The sequence below is a fragment of the Protomyctophum parallelum genome (genome assembly GCF_964188405.1).
Source record: "Protomyctophum parallelum genome assembly, chromosome: 23".
NCBI classification, from domain to species: domain Eukaryota; kingdom Metazoa; phylum Chordata; class Actinopteri; order Myctophiformes; family Myctophidae; genus Protomyctophum; species Protomyctophum parallelum.
The window spans coordinates 28,245,113-28,257,568 of NC_139715.1; the positions used below are offsets into that span (position 1 = coordinate 28,245,113).

At 44.5% G+C, this 12,456-nt stretch overlaps 1 protein-coding gene across 1 annotated transcript in view; it reads left to right on the plus strand.

Annotated features, from left to right (window-relative positions):
* The window catches only part of LOC310853982 (receptor tyrosine-protein kinase erbB-4-like), a gene marked incomplete at its 3' end in the record, with an annotated part of 499,617 nt that overhangs the window by 341,008 nt on the left and 146,153 nt on the right, over positions 1 to 12,456 (plus strand). Inside the window, exons 9-11 of the mRNA XM_083758457.1 lie at positions 7,076 to 7,202; positions 8,362 to 8,435; positions 11,202 to 11,292. Of these exons, the coding sequence (XP_083614583.1) occupies positions 7,076 to 7,202; positions 8,362 to 8,435; positions 11,202 to 11,292 (292 nt within the window). The remainder of the gene's footprint in view (positions 1 to 7,075; positions 7,203 to 8,361; positions 8,436 to 11,201; positions 11,293 to 12,456) is intronic.

The window sequence follows — 12,456 nt, forward strand, 5'->3', positions numbered from 1 at the left end:
GTTACCTTTTCCCCCACCGAACATAACCTTGCACTCTGAGAAGGGCGCGTGAGAGAGAGAGAGAGAGAGAGGGAGAGAGATACGCACTGTACTACGGAAACCAAACTATTTATATCACTCTCACAGCGTTCTGCTGTCTGAATGTACAGGAGAGCAGGGACGTGCAAACACAGACATCAAATGGAGGCTTCAGCACCGGCCCTTTTTACCCGTCTGTAAAAAACAACTGCCCTCTCCAGACAACGGCCCTTTTTACCCGTCTGTAAAAAACAACTGCCCTCTCCAGACAACGGCCCTTTTTACCCGTCTGTAAAAAACAACTGCCCTCTCCAGACAACGGCCCTTTTTACCCGTCTGTAAAAAAACAACTGCCCTCTCCAGACAACGGCCCTTTTTACCCGTCTGTAAAAAACAACTGCCCTCTCCAGACAACGGCCCTTTTTACCCGTCTGTAAAAAACAACTGCCCTCTCCAGACAACGGCCCTTTCTACCCGTCTGTAAAAAAACAACTGCCCTCTCCAGACAACGGCCCTTTTTACCCGTCTGTAAAAAACAACTGCCCTCTCCAGACAACGGCCCTTTTTACCCCTCTGTAAAAAATAACTGCCCTCTCCAGACAACGGCCCTTTTTACCCGTCTGTAAAAAACAACTGCCCTCTCCAGACAACGGCCCTTTTTACCCGTCTGTAAAAAACAACTGCCCTCTCCAGACAACGGCCCTTTCTACCCGTCTGTAAAAAAACAACTGCCCTCTCCAGACAACGGCCCTTTTTACCCGTCTGTAAAAAACAACTGCCCTCTCCAGACAACGGCCCTTTTTACCCGTCTGTAAAAAACAACTGCCCTCTCCAGACAACGGCCCTTTTTACCCGTCTGTAAAAAACAACTGCCCTCTCCAGACAACGGCCCTTTTTACCCGTCTGTAAAAAACAACTGCCCTCTCCAGACAACGGCCCTTTTTACCCGTCTGTAAAAAACAACTGCCCTCTCCAGACAACGGCCCTTTTTACCCGTCTGTAAAAAAACAACTGCCCTCTCCAGACAACGGCCCTTTTTACCCGTCTGTAAAAAACAACTGCCCTCTCCAGACAACGGCCCTTTTTACCCGTCTGTAAAAAACAACTGCCCTCTCCAGACAACGGCCCTTTTTACCCGTCTGTAAAAAACAACTGCCCTCTCCAGACAACGGCCCTTTTTACCCGTCTGTAAAAAACAACTGCCCTCTCCAGACAACGGCCCTTTTTACCCGTCTGTAAAAAAACAACTGCCCTCTCCAGACAACGGCCCTTTCTACCCGTCTGTAAAAAACAACTGCCCTCTCCAGACAACGGCCCTTTCTACCCTTCTGTAAAAAAACAACTGCCCTCTCCAGACAACGGCCCTTTCTACCCGTCTGTAAAAAACAACTGCCCTCTCCAGACAACGGCCCTTTTTACCCGTCTGTAAAAAACAACTGCCCTCTCCAGACAACGGCCCTTTCTACCCGTCTGTAAAAAAACAACTGCCCTCTCCAGACAACGGCCCTTTTTACCCGTCTGTAAATAACAACTGCCCCCTCCAGACAACGGCCCTTTCTACCCTTCTGTAAAAAAACAACTGCCCTCTCCAGACAACGGCCCTTTCTACCCTTCTGTAAAAAAACAACTGCCCTCTCCAGACAACGAATGCAGCATTTGCTATAGTGAAAGAAATGCAAAAATGCCAAGCCATAATACCGGGGCAGCATTCAGGAGAATAGCTTTTTTTTTAAAGTTTTTTCCGAAGTCTCTGAACTAGGAACGCACACATTTTGCGTTGAACAAATGTCTAAATCCATGTCGTTACACCACATCTCCAGTAGATAAAGAGTGCTGGGTTGCGCCACCGAAAATAGCAGATCTACAAGCTCTCAATGCGTCACAGAGCGACGCGTTGTGATCTTGTAGATCTGCTATTTTCTCCATTTTGGTCCAAAAGTGCCCTCTTACTGGGATTTCAGCCCCTGCCTCTCTAAAGGCTCATACTGTACATACTTTTTGGTGATAGGTTATCACCGTTTTAGGTGATAGCGTTGAGGCCATCATACTCGCGGTGATGTCCTATAAGGATTGACCCCGCCTCCCTGTGGTTTACCCAACTCCTAGACCAATCAGTGAACGGGGGTGATATAGCTCCAGAGTGAAAAGACTTGTCTGATAGTAAAAAACAGAGATGGGTCTGTGTCCGCGGTGATAGCTATGATCATCACCGCGACTGACGTAACGGTGTAGTTTTCCAACCCTTTAAAAAAACTACACCGCGGTGATAAGCTATCGCCAAAAACTGGAGTATGTATGAGCCTTAACACTCTCTGCACGTCTCTGCAGAGAGAGAGAGAGAGCAATGTACAGGAATCTGTGGGACATACAGTATGCTCAAAAGAATAATGAGGCGACACAAGAATTCGGAGTTATAGAGTATAAGGATTTTACTCGAGTAAGAAGACAGACTTACACGAACCTGTTCATGTATGGAAGCCCCAGTCTGGCTCCCAGAGTGACAAGAAACGACAGCTTATATAGCTTGCTCCCACACAGACGGTAACAAGACTACTCGCCCCGTTTCTGTTTTCCTCCCAGAATGTTCCCCAGTGAGGGGTGGGAGAGGCTGGACAGCAGACGGCTGGACTTTGAATTTCTCTAACTATAAACTTTCATGACAGCAGAACAGCCTAAGTACAAATATAATTTATGAAAAGCTACTACAGTGAAGTCTGTTCACAGAAGTAGTTGTAGGATATGTGGGGATTATCTGACGAGGTACCATTTGAGGGGGCAAAACCTTACATATACTAAATAATACTAAATTGTTTATAGGTTAAATATAAGTCAAATAATATAGCCTTTCCACAGGAGTATCTTTTTATATTTTTCCAAAAAGAATACAAACAGCCAATAGCATATTACAAGTTATCCCCCTCACTGAGGAAAATTCCGGGAGGAAAAACTGGCAAGCACCGGGGCGAGTAGTCCAGTATTCACACAGACAACCCCCCAACATATAGCCTCAAGGCATTCACCAAATGGAACAGTGACGTCCTAAAACAAGCAGCACAGGGAACAGCACCAAACTGTAACTTGGAGTATTATTAAATGTTTATCTCTAAATTTCCACGACAGCGAGAGACACTGCAGTGGCTCAGCCCAGCGACAACATCACAAGGAGAGAAAAGAAATGCACACTTCTTGTATACACACTTTGTGTGTCACAGAACGACGTTTCCAGTCACAACTTCTTTTTTTAACCCATTCCGACCGGGCACCCATTGTGGTGTCAGCATCATATTATGCTTTAGCTATTTAAAAATAGCAGATCTACAAGCTCGTATCGCGCCACCGAGTGGCGCGATACGAGCTTGTAGGTCTGCTATTTTTTGAAAAATCGAAGAGCGACTGACATTTTTAGAATCTGATCTCATGTCAGAATGGGTTCATCAGACCAGTGTGTGTCCGGCGGAAACCTCGTATGAATCTGATCTCAGGTCAGAATGGGTTAACGGTTCCAGTGTCTGCAGTCAGAGAGACCTGGATCAGCACTCCCTCTCTCCCTCCTCGTATCCCTCGTTGTTGTCACATTGTCTTCGACATGCTGGCGTATCCCTTTTTTTTTTACGTGCTTCCCTTTCTTGTCACCTTTTTCTTTCTTTCGGGAGATGCCATAGTCCTGTTCTATGCTGATTACTTACTTGATCACACGATTTTTGTTGTTGTTGTTTTTTTTTAGATGATGTTCTTTCTCAACCACAAATGTTAAGAATATGTATTTTTAGCATGGCGTTTAGACAGATGCTATAGCTTTGATGTTTACCTCGTATGCTATAGTTTCAACGATGCACTGTGTTCGCTTTGCACTGATGGGGAATTTATTCTGATCTGGCACTTATAAGACACTCTGGATAAGAGCCGGAGCTGCTAAATGCCCTAATTGCAATTGTTTTCCTGGCACGCACGCAGGCACGCACACGCACACACACGCACACGCACACGCACGCGCACACGCACACCACAGTCAAATCTCAGCTGATGGAAGCAGACAGGGAGTGAATTCCTGCAGGATCTAAAATGATAATATAAAAGCTGCTAATCAGTTCATTGCATGAGCTGTAATGGACGTCAAGCAGGTGACATTAATGCGTGAGACCCTTTGCACAGCAATTTAGTGTAATGGCACGTCATTAAAAGCGGTGATAATAAATAGGATTGTCTTGAAAGGCTAGTTGGACAGATCATCAAATTTATGGTTTTGGGCTCCGGCCGGGGGCAGAGCTACCGAGATGGTGACACGTTTTCATCCATCCATCATGGTCTGTCTGTCTGTCTGTCTAAAAAATCTTTTGGAAATGGCAGATCTACAAGCTCACAATGCGTTGCATCGTGGCACATTGTGAGCTTGTAGATAGTCTATATTTAAACGGCCAAGATGTATATACTGCATAGGGCTGTAAAGTAGCTAGTAAGTAAAATTTTCAAATAAATGAGAGTAAAAGTACAATATTTGGATCCGAGATCGATGTAATGGAGTAGTAAGTAAAAGTATTTGAAGTTGGAAATACTCAAGTAAAGTACATATTCCTCCATCGTAACTTAAAGGACAGCACTTCAGTAAATGTACTTAGTTACTTTCCACCGATTCCCTCCCGTCTCCCCTCGGCCAATCATCCGTCTGCCAGTGTGTTTACCCAGCGCCCCCCCGTAAAGGATTACGTCATACTTTAGCTATTGAAAAATAGCAGATCTACAAGCTCATTTAAAAAAAATATAGCAGACTGCTATTTTTTTATTTTTATCGTGAAAATGTGGGGCAAATCTTTGAATATAATATAATCTTTCAGAGTGAATGTTTTTAACTCAAATCTTTAATTGCATCTATATGGGGGTCACTGGAACTATACATATTTTCATATGGGGGGGCAAACAGATGATTCTGGGGGTCCTTGACGTGAAAAAGGTTGAGCACCAACTGACATAGAAACATATACTGTAGGTTGTTCATATTTTAGGGCCACCCCCCCCCCCTCTCTCTCCCCCCCCCCTCCTCCACAGTCAAGGCTGCATGGCGGGCGAGCCGAGGGCGCCGTCCATTGATTGGTCGATCTCTTGATTACACCGTCACGCAGCGGGCAGAGGGGGGTAATGAGGGATAGCCCTGGGGGAACTGTGGGGAAATGATAACAAATTAACATTTCAGATATGGAATTGGCTGGTATAAATCACTATCAAAAACCGGTTACGCCCGTTAATGCCGGCCCTATTCATCACCAACCAACCAACCCCCCCTCCCCACTCCCCCCCCCCCCCCCCCCCCCTCCCCTCCCCCAAGCCTCTTGTCAGAAACATTTGGCTCACACTGGCGACCCCCGCAAGTGTAATTAATGCACATCTAATGAATTCATTAGATGTAAAGGGATATTGGCGCCGCAATATGGCTTTCCTTTTTAACCCATTCTGACCGGGCACCCATTTTGGTGTTAGCATCATGTCGTGCTTTACCTATTGAAAAATAGCAGATCTACAAGCTCATATCGCGCCACCGAGTGGCGCGATACGAGCTTGTAGGTCTGCTATTTTTGAAAAAATTGAAGAACGACTGACATTTTTAGAATCTGATCTCAGGTCAGAATGGGTTCATCAGACCAGTGTGTGTCCAGTGGAAACCTCGTATGAATCTGATCTCAGGTCAGAATGGGTTAATTCCCAGAGTCATCAAAAGAATTTGAGCGGCGTGGACAGAGAGAGGGCTGCTGTGTGGCCTCGTCAGTGACCCAAAGAAAAATCATATTTCCATATATTTTATTGTAAAGCAAGGGTGTGCCAAATATGACCCAACGACAGATGTGTTTCCATATATACAGGGTGTAGAACATTCCCCATAGCTTAATTTATTTGCCTTGTTTTGGGCAACCTCTAGTCATTCTTTATGACCCAGTTTCCAACTTTAGTTCAGGCATCTGTTGGGGCACTCCCTAATGCAACAGGACCCCAGTTTTGTGACTGCAGTTCTAAAATGCAGCTGCACAGACAAACCTGACCAACAGAATGCGTTCTTGAGGAAGTAAGGCAATACTTTGTGTATAAAGTACAATATAAATTCATGTTGTAACAGTTCATTGTGAAAGATGCCATCTATATGTTGCTGAAAAAGTTCGTTTTTGGCATTAATTAATATGCTAAATTATGTGGCTAAGCTAACAGGAGCTACATTGTGGCTATTAGCATCTTAAGCCATCCTTCTGCTTTCAGTTAATGGCTCACAGTGAGCAAACGTGTTAACATGCTTATTTCCATTAGTTCATGAGGCTTTGGGCTAAGCTTTAAAAGCAAAAGCATTATTTACCATAAGCATGTACTTTGTGCAGTGTTCACTTGATAACTTGACAGTCATTTCATGTACTTTGTATGTGGTTCATAGTGTAGTGCTAAATTGACTAGACATGTTTCCTATTCATTTACATACCAATCTAGTAGAGAACCAGCTGTACTCATTTGTCATTCATTTCCTAATCTTCCCATGTCTTTTCTGTTACTGTATTGCAGTTTGCAGATACCATTCATTCATTCACTGAGTCATTCATTCATTCATTTCACCATCCATGTCTGTCAATCAACTAAACTCAACTTCATATAAAACCATAAATGCCAAATAAAAAAAAGTTTATACACGCCTCCATTAGGCTACTAATATTTTACACAGGGTGTATTAAAAAGAAAGTGGTGAAACTCCGTGTGGGGGGGGGGGGGGGGGGGGGGTGGGTCCCCCGGTGGGTCCCCGGAACTTCCAGACCCACAGAAACGCGCCCAGGGTGCCGGCCCGGTTCCGGCGAGCCGCCCCGCGTCCGAAACGGTCGAGAAATGACCGTGTGGGGGAATTAGCAGACCTCTCTCTCTCTCTCTCTCTCTCTCTCTCTCTCATTGTCTCTCTCTCGTTTGTTTTATCTGTTGCTATTGACTTCTAAATCGCCTCTTTCCAGAGAATCCCTGCCAAAAGCCGCACTAAATAATGTGTGTGTGTGTGTGTGTGTGCGTGTGCGTGTGCGCGTGCACGCTCATGTTTTGCCAGTGTGTGACGGCATAGGTACGGGCAGCCTTCTGACGGCTCAGACGGTGGACGCCAGCAACATCGAGAAGTTCGTCAACTGCACCAAAATCAACGGCAATCTCATCTTCCTCATCACGGGCATCAAGGGGTGTGTATATCAGTGTTGTTTTCCTCGACTAAAACTAAGACGAAAAATGTTCGTCGACTATACCTTTTTTCACTGACGAAAACTAAATGGAAACTGAATGAAAACTAAGCTATGATGACTAAAACTAAGACTAAACATATCGACAATTTCGTCATGAAATAAAAACGAGACTAAAATCTTATAAAGGGACTAGTGGACAAGAGATCCAGTATAAGTCATTTTACACATGGTTGAATGTTGAAAATAGCCGATATACAAGCTCAGTTGTGATCTTGTATAGCGGCTATTTTCAGCAAGTATAAAATCTGCCATTACGATGGCATCAAGGCCCGCCAAAAATTACACATTTTAGTCAACTAAATCACCTATAGATTTAGTCAACTAAAATTGCATGACATTTAATCGACTATTAACTAGACTAGACAAACAGTAATACATTCCGGGTGACTAAAATGTGACTAAAACTAAGTGAAAACTATTCAAGAGACTATGACAAAAACTAAAATGGAAATTTGCTGCCAAAAACAACACTGGTGTATATCGCAGAACAAACGAGCCACCTCAAATCCTCCCACCTGTTGTGACAAGCAAGCCATTCAACATTCGAGAGTATTTCAGGCACGGTGGCACAGTTGGTATAGTGCTGTCGCCTCACAGCTAGAAGGTCCTGGGTTCGATTCCCGCTGGTGGACGCTGTTGGCGCTGGGGGGCGTGTTCTCTCCTCCGCGTCATCAGTGCACATATACCCGAGGCTAGGGTTGGCGAAAGGGCCTTTCTGTGTGGTGTTTGCATGTTCTCCCCGTGTCCCCTATAGGGTAGGTACAGTACCCTCACAAAAAACATGCAGTAATCCTGGACTCTAAACTGCCTCCCCCTACCCCGCCTGATGGAGGGGAAAGGAACTGGTCGGAATTATGTGTTCCTTCCACGTGCTACGTCCGGCCGGGGGAAACTGCCCCCCTGTCAGGGGAAAAGAAGCAGCTTCAGAAGTGTAGCGCCCAGGATTACATTAGATAATTGACACGGGGTGAAAAAATGGGTTGCAAATTTGTGGGATAAAAAAAAAAAAGAAAATTGAAAGGATTTCCCCCCCCCCCCCTCCTCTCTCTCTCTCTCTCTCTCTCTCTCTCTCTCTCTCTCTCTCTCTCTCTCTCTACAGGGACATGTACCATGGCATTGGAGCCTTGGACCCGGAGCGACTGAATGTGTTCCGCACCGTGAGAGAGATCACAGGTGAGAGAGAGGTTTCACCATGCTCGGAAATATTGGCCCTACCTTTTTAATAATGTGACGATCTCTGTGAGAGAGAGAGAGAGAGAGAGAGAGAGAGAGTTACTACAACTCTCTTCAGCAGACATGTCAGACATTGCGCCAGCACGCGGCCACGCGCACGCTGGAGCGCGTGGCCGTGCGGCGCGCGGTGCCGGCTGGGCTCTCGCCGCGAGGCACGGCCGGGGAACGTTTTCTGTTGCGTATTTATTCATTAGCCATTAGAGGCCGTAAGGGATGAGCGCTGTCTCCTATACAAAGCCTTTTGTCATATTAAGCCATTAATGCCTGACGTCGACATTTCAAAAAATGTCTTTTTAAAATGTATTTTTTTTTTCTGAAAAATCTTTCTGACCCCAAAAAATAATATGTAATTGGCCACCGACCCCCATCTGAAAATATGTTTTGAGTAAAAAAAAAAAAAGAAACTCAAAGAATATATATTCAAAGATTTTTCACGATTTTTCAAAAATTGCAGACCTACAAGTTCAGATCTACAAGCTGATCTACAAGCAGATCTACAAGCTCATAGCGCGCCACCGAGTGGCGCGCTATGAGCTTGTAGATCTGCTATTTTTAAATAGCTAAAGCATGACGTAACGCTAACACCAAAAGGGGTTCCCGCGCAGAATGGGTTAAACTGCGACTTGCAGTTGAGCCAAACGGCTAATGGAGTGAAACTGCATTTTCATAATGAAAACCCAAGCAATAAGAAAGAGCAATGGCCGTCCGCCCTTCCCCCCCCACCCCGCCCCCCCACACACTTCCTGCGATGTTCCCACCATCACGGCTCCTGATATTATCTGTCATTAAGGAGGGGCGAATGCAACGAGATCTATTATCCCGGGGATGGTATTAAGTCCATTGCTTTAATTAGGCTGTATTGTCTTTTTCCTCGCTAGACACATTTCCCTCTTCAAATGGCCTCTTCACGTTGAACCTCACAGACTAACGCGCACGCACATGCACGCGCACACACACACACACACACACACACACACACACACACACACACACACACACACACACACACACACACACACACACACACACACACACAGAGAGAGAAGGAAGCAGACATAGTTATCACTCCACTCCGCTCCAAGGCCTGCTTTTAACACATTTTTATTTGTCCATTTATTTTATTTAGCTGGTGGTGAAACAATTAGTCACACAATCGATGCATCAGTTGACAGAAATTAAAGGCTAATTCAATTTCAGTAATTGGCATATAGTGAGTCTTGGCATTGTGATGAGTCGAGTAAAGTTTTCCAAACAGTATGTGCTTTTTTTTTTTTTACAGCTCCATCAAAAATGTTGAATGCTTGTCTTTGTTCCACTTTATAAAATGAAAAGTTATGTTTCTGGCTAAACGTACAGTATTAAAGCAATTTCAAGATGCCCGTTTGGGTCAGGCTCAATTTCTGATCAGCATTCACCATCAATTTGTACTTCATCTTACTTTACTGTCATTTTATATCCTATCCTATCCAGAAGAACTGGACCGTATACCAACCCTGATTGGACATTCAATAAACCTTAAGCCATTAGGTCCAAAATTAGCCTACAATGGCATAAACACATTCATCCTATTACTCCAAAGTTTACCACTCTTTATTTACGACAACCCCACAGGTGGTAGGGTCCAGTAGGAGGGACCGATTACAATCATGCTTCCCACTTTAAGACAGGCACTATAAAAGGCAGCCTTTTGATTGATTGATTGATTGATTGATTTAAATATTTATTTTAACAGTTTAACAGCAGAATTACAGTACATTTCAAGCACAAACTCAATACAAAGACTGTTAACTGTGAGTGGACGACCCAATTAAGCATTACACTTGTTTACAACAGGGTCCACCATGTTCAATTCATCAAAACAGTTAGAGACGTACAAATAGACACTTCTATGTAGCTAAAGAACAGAACAGGAATTCATCATGAAGGAGGTAAAAAGGGAAAATAAACATATACAGTGAGGGGAAAAAGGGGTGGGGGGCGGTGGGGGGATTCAGATTTTACAGGAGCCAGTTACGAATTGCAGCCGTCCGTAGGTGCCCTTTTGAGAGCGGTTTTGAAGGAGTCAAGGGATTCACATGTCTTAATGACTGTTGGTAGGGCGTTTCACATTTTGGTGGCATTGGAGCAAAAATAATTTAGTCCCTTGTTTGTGCCGAACCTGGGTTGTACATGGTTTGTGCACTCCCTCTGGTGTTGTGGGTGTGGACTTCGTTTACATTAAGGAAGTATTCAGACAGGTACATCCAGTGTAGAAAATTCCACATAGCTTAATTTATTTGCCTTATTTTGTACAGTACTATTTTGGGCAACCTCTAGTCATTCTTTATGACCCAGTTTCCAACTTTAGTTCAGGCATCTGTTGGGGCACTCCCTAATGCAACAGGACCCCAGTTTTGTGACTGCAGTTCTAAAATGCAGCTGCACAGACAAACCTGACCAACAGAATGCGTTCTTGAGGAAGTAAGGCAATAATTTGTGTATAAAGTACAATATAAATTCATGTTGTAACAGTTCATTGTGAAAGATGTCATCTATATGTTGCTTAAAAAGGTTTTTGGCATTCATTAATATGCTAAATTCTGTGGATAAGCTAACAGGAGCTACATTGTGGCTATTAGCATCTTAATCAGCCCTACATAGTTTCTTTCAGTTTGTTTATTGAATCAGCCTGGTGTTGCCAGATTCATGCCTCGTGTTTTGCTCCAGGTTACCTCAACATACAGTCTTGGCCCGAGAACATGACGGACCTGGGTGTCTTCTCCAACCTGGCAACCATCGGAGGCAGATCGCTCTACAGGTAAGGGAACTTTTTAGCGGTCCTAAACATCTGTGTTCCGGCAGCATGGGTTTAACAGGACACAAATCACAGAAACCATCAGGAACAAGAACATATCCACGGGTTTAACCATTTTGGTTTAAAAAGCAAGACAGACTGATGTACAAAATAGTTTGTAGCGGTTTGGTACAGGTTTGCTGGGGTGCCAGTCAGCGCGGGGCCTGACTATAAAAGTATTATATAAATCAAACCCTACAAAGGGTGCATGTACTCACACATGAACCCTTAAACGTATATAGCGGGGAAACCATGAATCATAAATCATTTGTCAGTAAACTCTTAAATGCACAAAATAGTATAATAATAATAGTAATATCACAACAGTTCACAACAAGAATAGACACCACACAGTGATTCAAAGTTTGTTTTGGTCTTATATTGAATGAATGTCGAGCAGGGGAATTCAATATAATAGTTCAGTCCAGTTCATGTAGCACAGTTAATTACAACCTCCATTTCGGGTCTTAACAATACCCCAAAGTAAACCAGGTGCCGAACACCACCGTTGTAAACCCAAAATAATAAACTCCACTTGAACCCAACAAAGAAAAGAAAATAAACAAAACAGCGTCCTGGCGAGTGCGTGTGCGTGTGTGTGTGCGTGCGTGCGAGTCTCTCTGTGCGTGTAGTAGTGTTAGCTCCACGGCTAGCCCCTTGTAGCTCACCCCACAGTAACCCTCAGAAGCCAACACTGGCTCGGATGCTCTCTTTGAAGGACAACGTAGCGTCCGTTCCTCAACACCGTTTCGATCCGTCCTGGTTTAACAACAGGCGGTCGTCATGCTTTCCTCAATGGAACGGGATGAACCGCGGACTTTACTCGCGGCTCGAACTAAGTACTGCTCCAGGGTAAGGGACACCGTCAGCCTTCACTCTTCACACCAGCCTCCACACGCCGCAACCATCACCGCTTGTCACACACCGCCTTCACACTTTCCGCGCCTCCCTGTTCAAAGTGACAACTCCATAGCTGATATGGGCTGGGCCTCCCTGTTCAAAGTGACAACTCCATAGCTGATATGGGCTGGGCCTCCCTGTTCAAAGTGACAACTCCATAGCTGATATGGGCTGGGCCTCCCTGTTCAAAGTGACAACTCCATAGCTGATATGGGCTGGGCCTCCCTG